The 21,135-nt window shown below is 36.0% G+C and overlaps 1 protein-coding gene across 3 annotated transcripts in view; it reads right to left on the bottom strand.

Moving 5' to 3' along the window:
* Window positions 1–21,135, bottom strand: part of LOC121317098 (ribosomal protein S6 kinase delta-1-like) — a 79,836-nt gene that overhangs the window by 10,369 nt on the left and 48,332 nt on the right. For all 3 annotated transcript variants that reach the window (XM_041252697.1, XM_041252698.1, XM_041252699.1), the window contains 3 exons: window positions 17,619–19,241; window positions 17,255–17,344; window positions 1,318–1,400 (listed from right to left, as the gene is read on the bottom strand). In XM_041252697.1, coding sequence (XP_041108631.1) covers window positions 1,318–1,400; window positions 17,255–17,344; window positions 17,619–19,241 — 1,796 coding nt within the window. The remainder of the gene's footprint in view (window positions 1–1,317; window positions 1,401–17,254; window positions 17,345–17,618; window positions 19,242–21,135) is intronic.

Raw genomic sequence — 21,135 nt, 5'->3', positions numbered from 1 at the left:
ATGGTGTGCTGCTTTTTACATGAAAAACGAGAAAAAGCCGGTTGCGTAGAGGATTTATACTGGGCCCTGACGCACCTAATAAAACGAGGGAGTGGTTGTACAGTATTTGTTATTAGCCTATTTGTTTTTCTGTGAGTCTCTCACTATATCGCGGCCTTCAATATATAGCAGATTTATTTTGGACCCCAACACCCACGATATATCAAGTGGACGGTGTATATATAATAAAATGCTGATCCACTGGTTAATTTACTTTTGTATTTCTTATGGTTGATAGGTCATTCTGTATGTGTTTATACAATGTTGTACCTGTCTCTCCTACATATTAAATTTTATAAAATTTTTGGCAAAATGTACCATAAACAAAGTTGCTAGTTTTGCATGACGGATTTGTTAAGATTGAGTGCTTTTTTTTCTCCATTTGTGATTTCAATTTTACCTTTACAAATATATTTGCATACCTTACATGTGCTCTTACAGGTTTTAATATCCTTTAATGTGTCTCCGATCTGTTTATGTCTACTGTGTACAAAAATAATGGGTGACAGGGAGGGAGTTAAAATCCTCCCTGCAAAAACACGTGGGAATGTGGCTGGAACTGTGACTTGAATAAGTGATTAAATAATTAATTAGTCACAGCTGTACAAATAAAGGTGATCACGGGTGTTAGAGGGAGTTAGTGTTAGAGTTGATGTTGGTGGGAGGTGGAGGTTTTCGTGTTGCGTGCTGTGCTGTCCCGTCTCGTTTATTTAAGTCTCCGTGAGTGTTTTTGTAGACCTTTTTTCTTACTGTTTATTTTGTTAATGTACTTTGTTCATGTCTGTTCTGTTTAGTGTTTTGTTTCTGTATGTTTATTAAATTGCATTAGTGCTTGAAACTTGCAACTTCTTTGTCTGAGTCTCCCTTCATGGTAAACAACAGCCTTGCCAGTGACGCTGTCCTGTCACAAGTACATGCAAAGTTCTATTTATATTTAACAAAAAGATCAATGTTTTGAAAGAAGCAACTTGCCAATCCACCTGTCAACGAAACTGCCAACTATATATTACTGGGGACTTCACAAACGGTAGTTAATTCAAGCAGCACATTAGCTGGAGTTGGCAGTCTGCCCCAGTGTGAAATAAAATCAGTTTATTATTCACTAGCAATCTGTTGACTGAATTTCATATCATTCATTGAATTCTTCACTCGGTTGTTTTATTGAGGGAGGAAAAGCCAATCATAAGGCTGGACACCTGGTATGGCATTCAAGAACAAGTTTAGGAGGGCTGGTCAGCCTTTGTCTCATTTCAAAATCATTGCTTATGCACAACGTACCTTTCCAGTAAGGAGTTCAAATAAAAGGGCTCCCAAACTCCACCAATCACATGCTTCAGTTTCTTCACATATGCTTCCAACTTCTAAATATGGAGAAAAAAGTAACAACCAGAGAATCAGGGAACAAAATACTTTTTGTTTTATATTTTTAAGTTGGGATACTAAGGTAGTGGCTAAAGCACAGTCTTGATTGTCTTTTTAGCACAATGTGGCCTATTACTGTAAACAACACTAGGCAATCCCAGAGAAATAAAGCTACAATGTTTCAGTGTTTATTAAAGGAAATTGCCCTCTGAAAGGTTTCACTGGAGAACGATTTCTGCAATTGTATCTTTGTTCATTTTGTTACAATATTTCACAATATTTCTCTTCTCTACCTGGAATGATGCTGGAACTGCGAAATATGAGAAGTCTACCCGAGAGAGCAGTGCAATATATTGTATCGAATGGGGTTTAATCCTTGTGACTATACCTGTAATGATTGTTTACCATAAAACTAAAGTTTTATATCTTGACCACCAATTCTGTCTGTTGATTTTCGACTTTTAACATTTCAGGGGCTAATTTCTCACCTGATACGAACTATCCTTGGACATAAGAAAAAAAAAATCCTGCTGTGCTCTCTACAATTTTTGTTATATAGCAGGCCCTGTCTAGTTTGTTTACATTTTGAAAAGGTTGTTTTAGTTGTAGGGAACCCCTTCCAACAAGAGGTTATACATCTTTCCACAATTTAGGTGCTGACAATCAGGTAAGGGTCATTGGTGTTGATTGGCCTAATTTAACATTCCAATTGGAAATAGTTAAGAAACAACTGCTTTGAATTGTGATGATTGCTGCTTTTCTTAGGCCCTGTGAAGAACAGCAATAACCCCCATCTGTGGAGAGCTTGATCCGAACAATCAAATAAATCGGTTTGTGCGGCATTGATATCCACATCGTGTCATTCACTAACCAAATGCCAGCTTAACAATCTGAAAGATGCCAAAAGCACACAGATTAATAACCTTCCAAATTGCAGGTCTCTTCAAACACCACTGGCCTAATAACAGCACATGCTAAGAGATGTAGGACTTGCATGCATATGTTTGACTACTCCTGGTTTAGCAGTGCTGCTTAGTCTGAAACACCCTGATATATTATATATATATATATATATATATATATATATATATGTATATATATATATATATAATATATATATATATATAATTATATATATATATATATATATATATATATATATATATATATATAGTATATATAAATATATAGATATATATATATATATATATCTATATATAGAAATACATATTATTCATATTTTTGTGTACCTACATTACATTACCTTTTTGATTTTGCTCCTTTTGGTACACAGCAGTCTGCATTAGAACCTTTTAGTAGCAACTAACCATATATATAACCACCTACAAAAAAGAATACTCCCATCTACCCAGAAAATACGCACACTACAAATCAACAACAAAAAAGGCCTTTCTACTATAATAGAAACATCTAAAAACCATTTAACATGTTTTTTGGGGGTAATTCTATATTTGCAAAGTTGAATTTCCAGGGGAGCTATGCAAAACTCATTCTTACAAATCACATATTCCACACCTTAATGCATGTACAGAATAACTCAGTGTGGGTTATGTTGTCTTGGCATGAGTAAACATGATTTAGACAGAAGTGATATCCCATTTAAAAGGCCCCCAAGGTCTCTATTAAATCCTTCCCTAAGTGAGTTTTCTTCATATGGGCAAGTTACAGTTCTGCAATGAGAAAACAATCCTAAACATGCAATTGTGGCACACTCATCCTCTTAAACTGAAATTAAGAGCAACAGAGCTTCCTTAGTGGGAATTGGGAGTTTGAGATAATTGTACCAACAATACTGGTAAGTCCAATACAGCCTGTCGATAAAATCATTGGAAAAGAAGACTTCAGTGCTGAACTGCAAAATCCTAATAGGGATGCAAAAAGGACCAGAACAGTGTAAGTGTATTTTTATTTTACACTTACTATGATTACATGGTCATAAAACTGGCATTTATTGCACAAGTCTAACATAGGTTAATAGACAACTAGAATTAACTGTTCCTAACAGATGGCTACTCTAAGTGTGTTTTCACTGTAGAATTGATCAACTGGGGCTCCGAGTAGCGCATCTGGCAAAGGCACTCTGCATGGAGTGCAGGATGCGCCCTTTATAGCCTGGAGAGCGCCGGTTCGAGTCCAGGCTATTCCACTGCCGACCGTGGACGGGGAGGTCTTAGGTCGACCAGGACGTCCTCGGCTCACCGCACACCAGCAAACCCTGTAGACTGGCTGGGTGACTGTGGGCTTGCCTGTAAGTTGCCCAGAGCTGCGTGGTCCTCCAGGCCTGCAGCGTGAAAAGAAGCAGACGGCTGACAGCACACGTTTCGGAGGACGCGTGCATCCATCTTAGTCTCTCCCGAGGCAGTGCGGGGGTGGCAGCAGTGAGCAGTGTTGAAATAAAAAAAAGAAATTGACGATTCCAAATTGAAAAAAAATAAAAAAAGAACTGATCATTGACATTATGTTTCTGTAGAAAAATCTAGTTTTGAAAATGCCAGCATAGTGTACCTATAATCCAGGGTTTACAATGGAATGTGAAGCAAGTAATGCAATCAGTTGAGCAAGGTTCAAGCTGTCCGCATGGATGGATACAGACAGTTGGAGCCTTATCACATATAACTGAAATCACTGTGCTGTCTCACAGAATTTAAAGTAACGGTAGCTACCTTGTTTACAGTTACAGATGTACAGCTATAGCTATAAAACTGAGTGACCAGCAAAAAAAATCCCACTAGTAGTAAGCAGACATGGTGATTTGGATGAAGAACAATACAATGACTGGAAGATACCAAAACAGAAAAAAATACCAAAAAAAAAAAATCTGTCTTTATGCTCACTCACCCCGACTTTGTCACTTCAAATAAATAATGTATTTGTAGAAAAACACAAAAAGATACTTAAGCACATTAGCTACCCTCTCCAACACAGACCTTAAAAAATTACTGAAATCCCAGACATCGTTGAATTTATTTTTATTACTCCTGCCCATTCTGCTCAGTGTGGAGGAAAAAAATACTCAACTCAACTCCGCCCCCTGGTGGATCTTTTAAATGGCAATGTGCACAATATCAAAAATAACAAAGCATGAAACGATAACTTTCTTTTGCATGTTCCAATTAAATTAATTTACTCAGCTAAACTTAGTGTGTAGTTCAAAGTTATAAATGGGCCTATTTTATTGCCGATTCTTCAAATCCACTGTTTTACTTGGATTATAAATGCAATAAGGCCCTCCATGGTGTTCGTATACGTCGAACATTCAGTCTTCTCGGGGGTTGGAGGCACTCAACTTTGTCTCATGCCGCACAGTGCCACCGATCCATTTATTTCTTTTTTTTTTTTTCAACTAGTTTAGGTAAAACTAATAATATGTCACAAAAATGTAAATACATCAGCCATTACGGAGTTAAATTAGACTTGTTTAAAGGTGCATAGATTCAAGCCTGTATGTCTGTAATTCATTGAATATTAAGAGAAATGAAAAGTAGTCAAGCTATAAGCCATGCTTAAAAAAAGAAAGAAAGGAAACAGATAATTGTATCATTTTCCTTCCATAATTCCCCCAGACAGCCCAAATGGCACCATGTATTAAAAACACCAAATGTGACTGCAAGAATGTTAAAGACATTTGAAAGGAAAACATGTGTACTTTTGAGTCGCCTGAAAAGCTGGGAAGGAAAATAACACAATATAGTGAAAAAATAGAACACAAAGCCACTAGGTTACAAAGTTTTAGCTTAGTTTGTGGTAAGCAGGTACCCTAAAGCTAAGAGCCTAAGCAGTGTCTCCCTACTATATAAAGTATCAAAACAGCAGCCAACTGTAAGACTGCAAACACCAAACAACCCATGTGACAGGACTGGTATTTCATCACAAGGTCCTGTTAACCCACTACCAGTGTAAAACACTTTCTCAGAAATTGCAGCACTACCAGTGGAAGAAACAGAAACCCTCATTTATGCTTTACATGAGAAGTTACCTCCATCTGCTGTTACGTGAGATATATATATATTATATATATATATATATTCGAGCTATAGATATAATATATATCTATATATATATATATCATATTATTTTAAAAAAAAATAACCACTGACTCCCAACTGTGTACATACTTTGAAGAGCAGTTCAGTCGGTGTATAGTAACCACAAGATTATTATTATTGTTTTTTTAATATATCCTCATAAAAAAAAATCTTGAAAATATTTAAAATTAAATAGAAAGGTATATCTTTTTTTTTTTTTATAAAGTATGTTTCCTAAAAAAAAAAAAAAAAAAAAAGTGAAAGTCACACAGAAAACAAAGTAAAACATTGAAAAACAGTCAGCTTCTCAAGTTCAAAGTTCTGAGGCAAGTAAAGGTTCAAATTTCACTTTTCAGGGAGAACAAAGAATCAAGGACCCTGGAGAGAACTTGTTATTGAGAGTTTTGCTAGATATCAAATGTAATGGATTTTTTTTTCTTTTAAATACTCTTATTTAAAAGTAGAAACATTGAGTCGGCTGCAATGTACAGTAACTTTATTTAAGTTTAATATTTTTATTGTAAAATTGCAATGCTCATTTAGCCAGGTAATTTAACCCACAACAGTCTGATGGTCTTCAAATTATTTTTAATTGTATGAATCTCAGTCAAAGCATTTTCTTTCCCATTGAACATTTGTGGAAAATAAAATAGTTCAAATCCTTGCTTTGTTAATACTGTACCACTGATACAGTCTGTGGTAAAAAATAAATAAATAAACAAAAAACTGAAAATGATTGGGTTAATTATTTTAGCCATTAAAGAGTAAGTAGCAGGGTTCCGAAAAATATAGCGTTATACGTCTCCACGTTTTGCTAAAACTGTTTAAATAATGCACTGGACATTTCTCTTTTCATTGTTAACATCCTGACAACTTTTCACACTTACAACTTTAAAGTCTGTTTCAAAGCTCTTTTCCAAATGTCCGCTCTAGTGCACTGGGGTTTGAGATCTGTCCTCTAAATCCCTGCAGGTAGAGAGATAATAAATACAATAACATAACATACATAACAAATGCTCTGGCTTTTCTGTTCTGTACTTTTCCGTTATTGCTGTGCTACCTGACTGACACTAATCCTTAGTAAGCAATAATCCTTACACTATCAGAACACTACAGTGGACATTTAGAAACAAGCTTTGAAACAAACTTTACGTGTGACAAGTTGTCAGGATGTTAACAATGAAATGAGAAATGGCAGGTACATTATTTAAACAGTTGTAGCAACACGTGGGGACGTGGAACGCTGTATTTTTCGGAACCCTGCTACTTACTATTTAAACTCTTCAGCACATGTATATAACAAAGACGGTAGAGTACACTGTGCTACAGGATACAAACCACATTATAACTATTATGCAGATGAATGCTTCATTTAATAGCATGAATGTCATACTGTAGTAGTGGGGACTGTTGGTCAGTTCAGAGCCACCTAATGCTTGCATGCTTAAGGACTTCTAATTCAGCAAAAACATTGCATAATTGTCAAGGTCAGGTAACCATCATAGCCCAACTAAACTTCTGTTTGAGCCCCCACACACTGTACAGGAACACTCTGACACACTACATTAGATCACTCACCAGCCTCAGGTCCTTCAAGACAGCACTTGTTATTTAACCAAGACCCAGCTGTGCCTGGTAGACTAATGATGAACGTGTCCATAGATCTAACTGATTGCTTGTGGTGTGAGAGACATAAGATTCATTATGAGCCTCAACAAATTTAGAGTACCTAGTGTCATATTAATAAACAATTCCTGCTGAAATTTCTTAGTTTCCAAATACAAAAGTTGTTATAGTATGTGAAAAAAGTATAGTGCTAAATGTATCATTTAAATGAAACACCTGTACCTCTAAAAAGACAATAAACACAACTGTTGTGTTCATTTTGTATGTTTTTTTTTTTCTTTCTAGAAATCTATAATGTTAGGGGCACCACATTATTTCCACTGAACACACACAGTAAGGTTAACTGGCAAGTTGTGGTTACCCAAATTAACCTTGTTGACATTATAACAAGACAGACCAGCACAGTAAGGAGAATCATTTGCATGAAAAAATAGTCAAATTTGAAAATGCAAAGGGACTGAAAGTAAACGTTTTAGTGCCATCTGCACAACTGCTCAGACTTCTTGATAATGTACATTGTGCATATTCATGTCCTTCACAATACACAAAAGGATAAGCAAAGAAAAGGCTGATTCCTTACCCAGAGCTGTTTGTAGGGTTTATTTCAATTGCAGTGGGCTCCATTTGTTTGACAAACAATACTATTCTTGCCGAAGTGCAGATTGCATTCTACAGAGGTAGAAATTAACTCTACAACTGTCAGGTCTCACTGACTACTGTTTCCCAAGGTTAAAGGACTTTCTTCCCCTGGCTCTTTGCCTTCGGTTCTATCTTGCATAACTGTTTAGGGAAATAGGACAGACAGTCAGAATGACAAGGAGGTCAGCTCAGTGGCTCCTCAGGCCACCACATGGCCCTTTTTCAGCAGAAACAAAAGGAAAAAGAAGCAATGGCCTGAAGTCTTTCAGCTGGTAAAATCAGACTTTCTGCATTTGGTAGGACTAGGTGGCTCAGCTGATTTGCAATGGCATGTGAAATCTTTTGCCTACAAGCTGGCAGTTTTTAGCCAAGGTCAGCAGTGACCAAAAGGGATTTCCATTGAATGTGTCATCATGAAAATTAGTTCACCTAGTTCTCAGCCAAGTTTTTGTGGAATAATGAAATGAAATAACTCTCAATACTGGTAACTGTGTTATCGAAGTTTTTCAAAGAGATTGACCGTTCATCTCTTTCAACCACGGTCATAAATCAAATAAAACGTCCATATTTAAAAGGTGTAATTAACCTGTTCCTGCTTCCATTTGCATAACAACCTGCCATTATTATGTTTTGTTTTGTTAAAGCATACCCTTCAGATTTCAAAATAAGGTACATACACTCTGAATTGCTGCCAAAAAAAGTGTCACCAATAAAGTTTAAAAGGGGAAGGCTTTTAACTGAAGTGATACATTTCAGTTTACAAATTACATATTTTGTTCCCCTTTTGCAAATGAAGGAGTTCCCCTGTCTTATAAGAAGAAATAGGTTTTAAGTAATGAAGGGAACTACCTTTCTTCCCTTAAAGGTACTGAGGCTACATTTAGCTTCCCCAAAGTTATTAAGTGGTATTGTTCCCACAGAAAACTATTGGCTCTTTGAACTGAAAAAAAGAAACACCGCATTGTATCACACTTTAATTTTTTATGATGGACCAGCAAATAAGTGAACTTAATAAGTAGGGACAGTATTGTTATTGATAAAACCAGCAGCAATATAGAACAAACGAAGAAACTAAATTAAATCAAACTTGGCAGAACTGGAACTGTCTAATTTAATTTCCTTTCCTAATCCTTACCTCTAATGTAACAAACCCACAGCAAAATTGGGAGCAAAACACCACAGATAAACTTTGCTTGAACAGGTTTAAAAATCAATTACCCTCTCGCCCCTTTCTTTAAACCTGGACTCTGGTACCTAGTAATGAGGGGGGGGGGGGATGTTTGCTCATTATGTAGTTAATACTATATGTGGATATATAGTTTTTGATCCCCAGACCCCTCCATTCTAGACAGTCAGCTTAATATTGTAATTTATTAAATCCAGGAGATCCTGCACTTGATAACTCATTATCCAGAGCTGCCAGAAGTAGTTTATGGCTGCTTTAAGATCCCATCATACAAAATATAACCCAAGCTGTTCATATTGTTGTGCAGATTCTATTAGAAGTTCATAAACATTTTTTTATATATAAATAAATAAATAAATAAATAAAAAAGAGCAGTATATTTTTTCTAATCATCATACTTTTCCAATCTCTTTTGCTGAAAACATGTTGTTTCATGGGTTTGTTATTTATAGACTGATGGCAATAGGCACCCTGCTAGCTTTTGGCACCAGTTCATATTTCTGTCATCGTAAATTAGGTTGTTACTGGAATTTCTTTCTCAAAATACAGAGGGACGTTAAAGTAGAAGATAAGAAGATACATTGTTGATAATGCAAAGTGCAGTGCAGGTGGGTAATGTTTTTGGGACAAACATGATAAGGATTCCCCTGGGGCTACTGAGAGCAAAGGCCTGTTCAAACAGAAGTGAATCATTTTTGTCACACACTGGTGATAATTCCTCATCAAAATATTGCCCATCTGCAGACTCCAGTGAAGTGTAGATATTGCACTCAAAGATCAAAATGCTTAATGAGCAACAAAAGTAGTTCCCAGTAGGCCTTTTAGGGCTAGGCAAACCACATGGGAACAACTTTAACATTGTATTTGCTTTTTTAATTTATTTATTTTTAAGTCACCTAGTATGAATCTGAAACTCCATATTCCAGAAGACTCTAATCTGATATCAATTCAATGCAAAATAAATACATAAACAAATATAGCAGTATATATAAATTTGAGTGCAGTCTTTTTAAAAAGGAACCCAAATCAAAGCACTGTTATATACTGTATATTTGAATTATTATTAGTTAATTTGAACAATTATTTTTTAATTACTTACAGATCCTATTTTCTGCTGTGCTAAATCCACATACACTAGAAACATATAACAAAGAAAGGCTAATTCGAATTAAATATTTACTTGAAAAAGATTTTTCCTAAACCAGACCATAAGGAACTAATTCAAAAGAAGAAAAAACTGTGGCACACTACATCACCTGGTGGTCATTATCTTGTAGTGCACTTGAAGACATCCTGCAGGATCTGTTGAATGTGTATGTTTTACATATGGTATATTGATTTAAAATAAAGAGGCTCTTTACGTGATTGTGAAATTGGTTAGACTGTTCTGTCTATTAATAATATGTATAAAGAGTTCACATTTAACGAGATGGTTATACCTAATAAAACTTCCAATGTTTCTCTATTCAAAAATGTTCACAGAGTATAAGCCTTATTTTCTGGGAGTTACTGCATTACACAGAGAAACTACGAGAAGTAGCTTCACATTATTTGAATTGTTTATTTTTCCTTTTGTTTTGTATGTACTGTATTTCATATGTTGGTAATCATCCTGAGTGATTCTGTGTTCTGTTGCTCCAGTATTACGTTTTTGTTATTTTCTCTATATCTGTTTACTTTGAAGTCCTATCTGTCGGCAATGAACACATTTCCATTCAAATTATGTGACAATAAACTGCTAACCCAATCTACTCTACATGTATATTCAAATGTATTTTTGATACTTCCAGATGGGTAGTTTTGTAAAATTGTATTTTTACTTAATGTTTATTGCATAACTAATTGATTACAACACTTTGATGACTTCTGTAACATAGGATAGCATCTTAAATCTGATTGCAGTCATGTGTTACTATAGTCATATTTTGTAGCCATTAACTTTTAGTTTATTCTGTATTTTTGTTTTTTTTAAACTAAGTAGCAAAGAAAATGCTGAGATGTTTTAAAACATTAGGTTTAGGATATTAGAACATAAGAACATAAGAAAGTTTACAAACGAGAGGAGGCCATTCGGCCCATCTTGCTCGTTTGGTTGTTAGTAGCTTATTGATCCCAAAATCTCATCAAGCAGCTTCTTGAAGGATCCCAGGGTGTCAGCTTCAACAACATTACTGGGGAGTTGATTCCAGACCCTCACAATTCTCTGTGTAAAAAAGTGTCTCCTATTTTCTGTTCTGAATGCCCCTTTTTCTAAACTCCATTTGTAATCCATATTGGATTAATAGAAAACATGCTTTCAAGTTATTAAATCAGCAACATACAATACAGGGCTTTGCTTTACAGGCCCACAAAAACTGTCAATTTCGTCTTTTTAAGCCTAGTACTTAACTTGCAGTGATTTAGTGGTACTCTGCATTTAACAACACAATAGCAGGAGCAATGAACAGCAAACAAAACAAGATAATTGTGATCGCCCTGCTCTACCAGAGAAAGAAAAAAATGTAAGATCACTGTGGGTCCATGACATCCTCAAGAAAAGAAAAAGGTACGGCGAATATCATCGGCTGGTACAGGAGCTCCGGTTTGAAGAAGGCAGATTTCAAACCTACTTAATGTTGTATCATACAGCTCTGGAAAATCAGAAATCAGAAATCAGAACCATAAGCTTTTCCTCCACTGTACTTTTTTTTTTCCTTCTTCCTCGCAAAGGAGCCTCCTACTTTCCCCTGATTGGTTGCTGGTAGTTTACGTCACGACGCGGCGCGGCAAAAGTTGAAAATATTTGATCTCCTGCGCGCTGCTCTGCGGTGCCGCACAAGTGCCGCTTCCCTCTGCAGCTGCGCGTGACCGTCTTCGTTGAAAACAATTGCTACTGCCGCGCCGCGTCCGGTGTGAACGCCCCTTAAGACCCTTAGGTACCAGTCTGTACCAAATTAGGTACCAAATTCTGTGAAAAACTTCAAGTCCCACCACTCAACCCCCTTGAAATTTGAAAGTTTAGGCCGTAATAACTTGCATGGGGGGACTTTAAAAATATATTAAAGAAAAACAAAAAACTTTACTATCACTTTTTGGTTTTTAAAATCCATCTATGCAAGGTTTTGGTAGTTTCAAATGTCATCATAACAAAGAGGTCCCAAGTCCCATATGTAAGTTCATAACCCCTCAGCTCCAAACTAGTGCCATTGGAAGCCCACGTTCTTACTTTTTCCTCTAGATCAATCCTAAGGGAATGCACAATTGAAGAAATAGCCAGTTTGGAAAGAACTATGAGGTACTTTAGCCTTACCAAAGTGGCCATAAGCAATGCTCGAATGCAGGATGGATACCATCATATTTTGCTTGATGCTTGTAGATCTCATTAACATCTATCCAAACATGTCTTTGGATGATTTTTTTGGAGTCCCCCTACGCAAGTTTTTACGGCCTAATCTTGATACAAATAGCAAAAATTCTAATTTCAAAGGGGTTTAATGACAAGTGGTGGGACTTGAAACCAAAAGTTTTTCACAGAATTTGGAAGACTGGTACCTAAGGGTCTTACAGCAATACTTACATTTTAGGACCTACATCCCATACAGGGTAAAGGGTTAGGCTGAAGTTTGAATAAAACTCTCCAGTTACCACTCATCTGGCAATTTGCCAGAAGTTAGTAGGGTGCTCCTGGAATTTCTTTCTGAAAAGCCCTAATCAATATGAGTAGAACAGGGTGATACACATGATGGTAGCATCTAAATTGCACCCAGGGTGATTTTTTCTGGTCAAGGTCCCTTTCTCACTTTAGGCTGACCTTTGCAAGGTCACAGGTCGAAGGGGACATTAAAAAAAAAAAAAAAAAAAAAAACTTGCATGTCAGAAAACCCCCAGGTCAATTTTTCTAGGAAAATCTGAGATGGAAGAGCAACAGCACTAGTTGAGTTGGCATGGAAGGACCCCCAATAATAATAATAATAATAATAATAATAATAATAATAATAATAATAATAATAATAATAAAAAAACAAGAAAGAGTGCATACCAGATTTAAAAATGCCTGTTCCATTTGTAATGAAATGCTACTGCTAAATCTAGTTAAAGGTTTTGGCTCATTCCTCTGACACTGTAGAGTGTTCCTGAAGTTAGACAAAACATTCTCTACTTTACCTTCGATTTTATAGTTAGTTTATTACATTATAATAAACGTTCATGGTAAGTGTAGAATGTAAACCACTTTAGTATATAGTTATGTACAGAAACATTTATAAACAAATGTTTCATCACATACCAACACCTAAAAGTAAACCACATAAAATTAACCACATTAAACAACCAGTCAAATAAAAAGAGCTTCAAGAGTTTTTGATTATTCACTATTTAATAATTAACTACAAAGTTTTGCATGTATGTACTTATGAATGTATGTCTTCCTTTAATAAATATTGCCGCCATCAGCTGGATTGAGTTGACATAAAAAACTGAATTTACACAAATACACCAAGCTACAGATATACATATTTAAAAACAAAAACTTGGTATAATTGCTAAAACTAACATCCACATACAATGATGGCTGTCCATTGTTATTTAAAATGCACACATAAACCTTACTATAACATTAGGAATAATGTCTGCCTTTTTACCATCAGACCATCGAGTGTCAAAGCGTTTTATACATCATAATTTCAGTATTGAGACAACAGCTTTCAGATATTTTAACCCAAACATTAACGTAAAAAAGGGTACTTTTCCAACACATTCAAACCTATCCAGAATAAACTACATTCAATTTTATTATGTAACAAACCTGAATAATGCCTCTCAGCCATTAGATAATAAAGTAATTAGATGCTGAAAATCTACCAGCCCCACAAGTAGCACGATAAAGTCCATTTCATTAAAAAAAAAAAAACACATTATAAAATTTGCCAAAACATCTATTCCTGGAACAACGAAGAATAAATGCACGCACATTTCTCCAAAAACCAGAAATGCATTATTTAATAAGCAGATTTTTACTTAAATATCTCAGACTTGCTTTATTCTAAGAACTATGAACTTTTAAATCTATTTTATTATCTTCCTGTAGATGTTTTGTATGCGTTTATACAAAAAATAAAAATCATGTTGGATTGCTAAACTCTTTTTCAGTTTTTTGCAGTTCTCTATATTATTCAATATTTTTTTGTTTGTAGTAATGTTAGTATTGCAACTAATTGATGTGTAAAAAAAAGTAGCTTTTATTTCTAGATTAGTCAGCTCTAACTATATTAACATAATTTAGATATGGAATCAAAAGAAACTACAAAATGATACTGCAAAAGTCTGCTGAAAACCATAATAGAAGTACAGTGTTTCTGAAATGTCAATTTCTTTTTGTATGTTAATGTAATATTATTCAGCAGGTTTCATTTGACTTTATGAAGCAAAAATATATCATTCGATAGGGTGATGCAAAACTACATTTACATTTTTTTTTTTTTTTTTGGTTATTTTATCTTTCAGTTTTCTGCAAGAGAAAAGCTGAGACACTTACAAACTGTTGATACTCAGCCAATGAGAAACATAGTTGTCCAGTCAATCAGTGACAGACAGAGTAGTGCAATCAGAGACCCCCTGTTTAAGAATGCAGTTGCTGATCTCACATTCAGGTCTGATGCCTTCTAGTACGTCTTTCTGCTTCATGTGGGAGTGCAACCGTTTTATTTAATTAAAACACGCTCAGAGGAAGCCCACTTTCTGTATGTTTTCAAATATTTTATAACAGTGTACAAATAAATGTGATTTTCCGATTTGTCCTAAAAACGACAATATAGTTAAATTAATTGGATTGCCAAAGTTACCCTTTATATGTTATACACTTGTGTGGTATCTTGTGTAACGTTTAAAGCAAGAACACTATTTGAATAGTGTATAATAGCTGTGTATGTAACTGTAATAATGTAATAGTGTTTGCATATAAGGAGGGGGATTCTGTAATTGTTTATCGTGAATACGAGTGTTGTGATTGTATAAATAAGAACGGGATTAGTTTAGGAAGCCGATGCTCTGTGTGTAGCAGTCCACCTGCTGTGTTTAGTTGCGGGATGGAGCAGCATGTGTGTGATTACCAGCTGCAAGCTCCTAATCAGCAGATGGGTGTGGTGCAGCAGAGCGCCAGGAATAAAAGGGTCCCGATTACACAGATCAGGGCTGCTGTAAGCCATAGGGGTCAGAGCGCTGCTGCTGTTGAAGCATCGGTCCGTCTGTGCTGCTGAACCACTGGGTTCAGGAAACAAAGTGACCGCCTCTAACAGGGATCGTGTGTATATTCTGAGGTTGGGAGGTGGTCAGGGGTTTGTTCCGGGAGAAGGACGCTACAACGCATCAACAGTAGTGTGTATATCCAAGGCTGGATTTGGGTGAAATGCACGAGGAAGAGGGAGTTAGTTTCGGGATAGTAGATCCCACCCAGTACAGCAGACAGGTTTGGAAGCGGGACCTCCATCTTGTAGTGGAGTAGCACAAGCAGTCTTTCTTTTTTTGTACAGTGTTTATTTTGCCTTTTGTAGGTCGGGATCCCTGTTAGCTACCATTGCTGGTAGTGTCACATGGGGTTCCTCTACTGTGTAAATAAATCTGCGTGCCTGCAGGGCGTGTCAATCCCAACCTTCTAGTCTCCTGTCTATGAAGCAGCAAACATGCATCTACGCATCCAGGTAACTCAATCAATCAGTCAATCCTTTCAAATACTCTTTCCAACATGTGTAATAAGTCCCCTGTCACAGCGATATTGATATTTTTCCATTTTCTTATCTTTCTGAGTAGTTATGATAATCATTACTCAAGTTTAATTTATTTTGGGAAATGGTTTAATTTGGATGGATGGTTTAATTTCCTTGTCAAAGTTGACAAAACTTATAATTCTTATAAATCAAAGCTAACATGATGTATGTGCGGTTATGCCCCAGGGTCCCACTTTAAAACGGGTGAACTAATTTCACCTCTGGAAAAAAAAATGTAATGATAAGAGAATGACGAGGGAATCACTGGATCAAAATATTACTACAACACCGATCAATAATTGGAACTAAGCATAACGAGAGTAAAAAGGAAACAGCCAATCAGGGACAAACATTGTCACCCAAGAGGAGATAAACTGTATAAGGAGAGTTCTCTTTCAGTTAAATTGTTATCAATGGCTAAAGTAAGTACAGTGTGTTCAGCAGATGCCAAGCTTGGTTTTTACAGTATGCTACTCAAAAAACGAAAAAACACACAGTAACTTCTACTTGCACTAAAATGCAGCCATGTACATATACGTAAAATAAATGAACAGACTTTTACCAAGAAAAAAAATGTATGTGAGAAATTAAAATCATCATAGGAATATTACAATTTGAAGCTACTTGCTGTTTCATAAAACACACAATTTTTAGTTCCCCACTATTCCATGAGTTTTCCATATCAAGTCTGTGACACAGGCATAGAACTATGTTCTACTGGGCTACAGTTTTGAGGACTGTATTAGATAATTGATCACGACAATAAAAGTTTCAAGATTCCTTGGATCTTTACGACAGAATAAATACGACTCTACTCACAACATACCTAGCTAAGAAAATCTGTGAGGTGTATGATATATGCTAATGATGGTAACTATGTGTCTTACAGAGTCAATCTGGTAATTCAGCAAAAAACAGCTTTAGCTGATGAAACACCAGTATGAATTAAGGCTTTGTCCTACTTACTGAAAACACTTAAATAAGGAGAATAACGAATGATAAAAACAGATCAATTTCATTAAAAAACTGCACATCTTTATATAAACAATAACTGTGTTTTTAGTTTTGCTAGATGTTAGCAGTTCGAAACATATGACATCCTCAAAAAGTCTTAGAATAAAACCAAGGTAAACTTCTAGTCTTAAATACTACAATGATGGCAGTAATACACAATCATTATTTTACTTAGAAACTAGTTTCCCGTAGCTTTTGTTTAGAAAACAAAAATACTGTAATATAAATATCAAGGCAGTTATACTGTATAATATTATGTTTTGTGGTTATCTTAATATACAGGAATTCCTGCTTTATAATACCAGCAGCCTTTCAAATGCAAGTCAATTCAGAGAATCACATGTCAAAAATCTAAATTATGTAATGAGTCTCCTCAATTTTCCTCATTAAAAACACCCACATCAAAAAAATTTTTTTTGCAATAGATTAATGTTGAAGAAGTGTGTTTGACAAGATGATTCTCCTTTATTTTCTTTTAACAGCAATAACAACTATACTTCATGAACTCAATGAATAGCATGCAATATGCTGGTTACATAAATAGTAACTGATTGAAGCTTTACAGTAAATCTTTCAAACAAATCAAAGTTGCTTGTGCTAACCTGGGGCGCAGTACATTCTGTCTATGGCATCACAGTCACAGAATTCTTCAACCTCACTCCACTTGCTGAAATACGTTAGTTGAATGTCTCCTAAAAACAAAAACGACAGGAGAAATCTAAACATTTTTCCCTTACATTTTCAGCGGAAGTGAACTGTAATTATTCCTTTGTAGCTAAAAAAAACAGTATCATTAAGAATAATGGCATCATTAAGTACTAGAAGCTATTACTGCGGGTGAATTTGCCTCGTTGATAATGAGGCTTCAGACAGGAAATGAAGATACTAATTACAGGACAAAACGCCTACTCAGTTAATTAGAAGCAACAGCGAATAAAAAGAAATGCATTAGCAAAAGTTCCTGACCTCTGTCATTCAATAAGATGTTGTTTGGGTTCAAATCACGGCATACAATTCCTTCTCTGTGAAGTGCATCAAGGGCGACAACCAAGCCCACTGCCCAGCGCTGAATGAGCATCTCTGGAATGTGCGCTTGGGAAGCTAGCACTAAAAGTTCATCTAGATCCTTGAAGATCTGAGAAACTTCTTTGTCCCCAGCCACTCTTTCTTTACAGGGACCTGAAGCATTTGACTCTTCATCTTTGATGTTATTCTGGCGCTCCTCAACAAAAAGCAGGACCTGACTTTCAGAATTTCCTATATCTCCATCTAAACCAGTTGGTTTACGTAAACTCAGTGGAGGCACACTGGAAATTTCACAGACGTCCACGGTCAGAGTGTCCATGTGTGATGTATGAAGTTCTAAAGAAGCTGGTGTGACCTGTTCCTGAGAAAAAGAATCAAAACTATCAAACATAGTTTCATTTTTTGTTTTTAAACCTAAAAGAGGAGACTGATCTTTCTCTAATTGCATTGTAGTACCAGTACCACAGTTACTTGACAAGTCCTTTTCATTAGTGGTACCTGAATTATTTGAGATTGCTCTGCCAGAGTCATTTAGTGTTCCTTTAAGAGTAAATTCTTGGCCTAAACTGTGATTAAGTTGCAAAACATCAGGCTTTCCAAACGTAAGGGATCCTTTCGCCTCATCTACGAGGCAACTTTTGGACAAAGTCGGTTTTTCTTCCGAAGAATCGGAAACACCTGGCAAGTTCACTAGGAGGTCAGGTCTGCCTTCATCACAACTTCCTGTATCTCCAAAAGCAGCATCTTGGAATGAGATAACAGGAACTGACTCATTGGATCCTCTATCACTATCTACAATTACAAAGTTTGCCACGCCTCCTTTTATTTCAACAGTGTCAATAGGACCTCCACTTGATTTGGCATCAGGCACAGGATGGATATTTTTTATTGGTTCTGATTTCAAGCTTGGAAGCTTGTCACCAAGGTCAGGACCCACAAGATCACTGGCACTGTCTTTACTATCTATCCGGAAAAACTCCATAGGGCTCTTTTTAGACTGGTTCAGTGAATCCGTGGTCTTGGTTGGACTAAACACTTCAGGGTTTGCATCTTCAGTAAAGAACTTAAGTTCCTGAGCCGTGATTGGGGAACACAGGCTGTCATTGCTGAGCAGGGAATGAGGTCTTGAGCATTGTGCCCCTACGTGTGAGCTTTCGCTGTCATCTTCGGATTTCAGCAGTGGCTCCTCAGACAATGATTCTGGTTCTATCTTCTCCTGTTCATACTCATTACATAATGTTAAGTAACTATTAGTGCATTCCTCTTCAGATGAGGCCCCTGAGTCAAGTAACCCATGAGAGTTGTCCTGGCCATCCTCATCCTGAGTGCTGCTGTCTTCTTGGGAGCTGGGAGTCAGGCTGGTCTTTATGGGCAGCACCTGCAATGTTTTGCCATCACCTTGCCCTCCTGATTCAATGCTACTGCCTCCTACTTCTAAGCCAGGAAATAATTCTTCAACACTATGGACTACTGGAGGATGGGATCTTTCAACATAGGGGTTGTCGAAACTTTCTTCTGGGCTTTTGTTTAGGAACTTGCTCACATAGGACCATAGCTTCCCACCTAGAGGCACAAATCCAAATGTTAGGGTTCAGAAAAAACAAAACATTTACATCATATAAAACAAATGAGTGAGAGCATTGAGAAAACAAATTAATTTTGTATTGCGTTTTCCTAGAGCAATCATTACTTCTGGTACAACTATTGTATTTTAGTAAAATACAGTATATCTGTTTAAACACAAACATGCTTTCCTTTTTTTACTGCACTCCTTACTATCAAAAGCTATTAGCACATTATCTTCATTAAAGCATCCTGAACCTTAAATACTTATGCAGGCATATGCAAATTATACTTAATGCAATTTAGCAACATAGTTTTAAATAGGGCCTGTGCACTATACATTATTTTCATGCCTCAGCTGTGCTCTAAAATCACTCAGAAATGATGTCTGAATTGCTACTGTGTACATAAATATGTAAATCAATTAAAACCTTTTTTCTTATTTAATGTATTATTCTATTCAGGCTTCTTTATAATCTTTAATAGACTTCTCTGGGTTTACAATTAGCCAGTACTCATACAAAATATGTAAATGGATTTATAAATGGCTCTATATTACAGATTTAAATGTGCGTTCCTGGTTTCCAATTTACTTAAATACCATTTCACTATCTAAAAGTCCTTAAAAGCTAGGCAGTACAATCTTGCCAATCAGAAGTACTGACACAACATTAGTCATTTATTTTCTGCCTCAACTAAATGATGTTTTTAGAAGCTCTGCTTTTGTTTTATTTAATGTTGCTGCTTGGTTTGTTCTAAGTTAAACTCCAATGTTAACGTAAAAGGAAGTTCATTTGAAGCCAGTGTACCCAGAAATGTATCTCACGCTTCAAAATTTGTTCCATTTCAAATACAATTATTGGGGGGCACTGCAAGTGGCTTTCCCAAGAGTCATTTGGTCATTTAATTGCCAACCACTCTTCTAGACCCTTGCTCTTTCAGCAATAACATACAACAAACAAGTAGTTTGATTCTCACATTCACTTACAGGCAATCTCAGAAGCCATGTTTATGGGCATCAGAAAACAATCATTTTGGGTTGATAAATGAATGGCCGACAGTCGTCGCCACTATCAGATGCCTTCAGCAAAGGCACTCAATGTTCCTTCATTCATGTCACTTAACTAATATAACACCAGTTAAGCTATCTTGATTCTCTCTTTCCTTCCAATTCATTTAGCAGTATTATGTAGGTATTCTTGCAAGAAATCTTATCAGCAAATACTCGACATCTAATTGCATTTCAGAAATGCATGTCGGTTCATAACCAGATCATAACAACCCCATGTGCTTCAGCTAATAATAACCTGCAATATCACCTGCTGTACAAAATAATATTAGTCACACACCACATTCCTCTGCAACATCTGGCTATCTGAAGGGCAGTAATAAAAATCTGCTAGCCTGGAATAAGAAAAGCCCAAATAACTCAGCACATCTGCAGAAGTGACCCCTTCTGTTGTACTGTCTGGCTTTGTGCTTTCCCCTATTGCTTCAATGCTGTTGATGCAGTAAATTAAAACAATTAAGCACATTTTTACCGCAAAGGGTATTGTTCTGCTTGTGTTCACTGAGACCTTAATCCAACAGCGCACATGTAGGTAAAGACTATAAGGTTTTGTAATGAGGCCAGCAGTTAATTCCCAATACGAATATGAATGCACTAATTTGTAACTTGGACATTAGGCATTTAATGCGTTTATCTATATTAAAAAAAAAAAATCTCTTGAGATTAAAATGAAGGTTAAAATAAAACGCTGTGAATGATAAAACCTTTAAAAATCTGACCACCCCATTTAAGATCATGTTTACATTATCTATGATCTATTTTTATACCCAGCATGCCAGGTTTTGAAATCTGAATTGCTTTGCTCTAGCCATGCTATTCCAAAAG

The sequence above is a fragment of the Polyodon spathula genome, chromosome 6 (genome assembly GCF_017654505.1).
Source record: "Polyodon spathula isolate WHYD16114869_AA chromosome 6, ASM1765450v1, whole genome shotgun sequence".
NCBI lineage: Eukaryota > Metazoa > Chordata > Actinopteri > Acipenseriformes > Polyodontidae > Polyodon > Polyodon spathula.
This window is presented reverse-complemented; position numbering and strand designations above follow the sequence as displayed.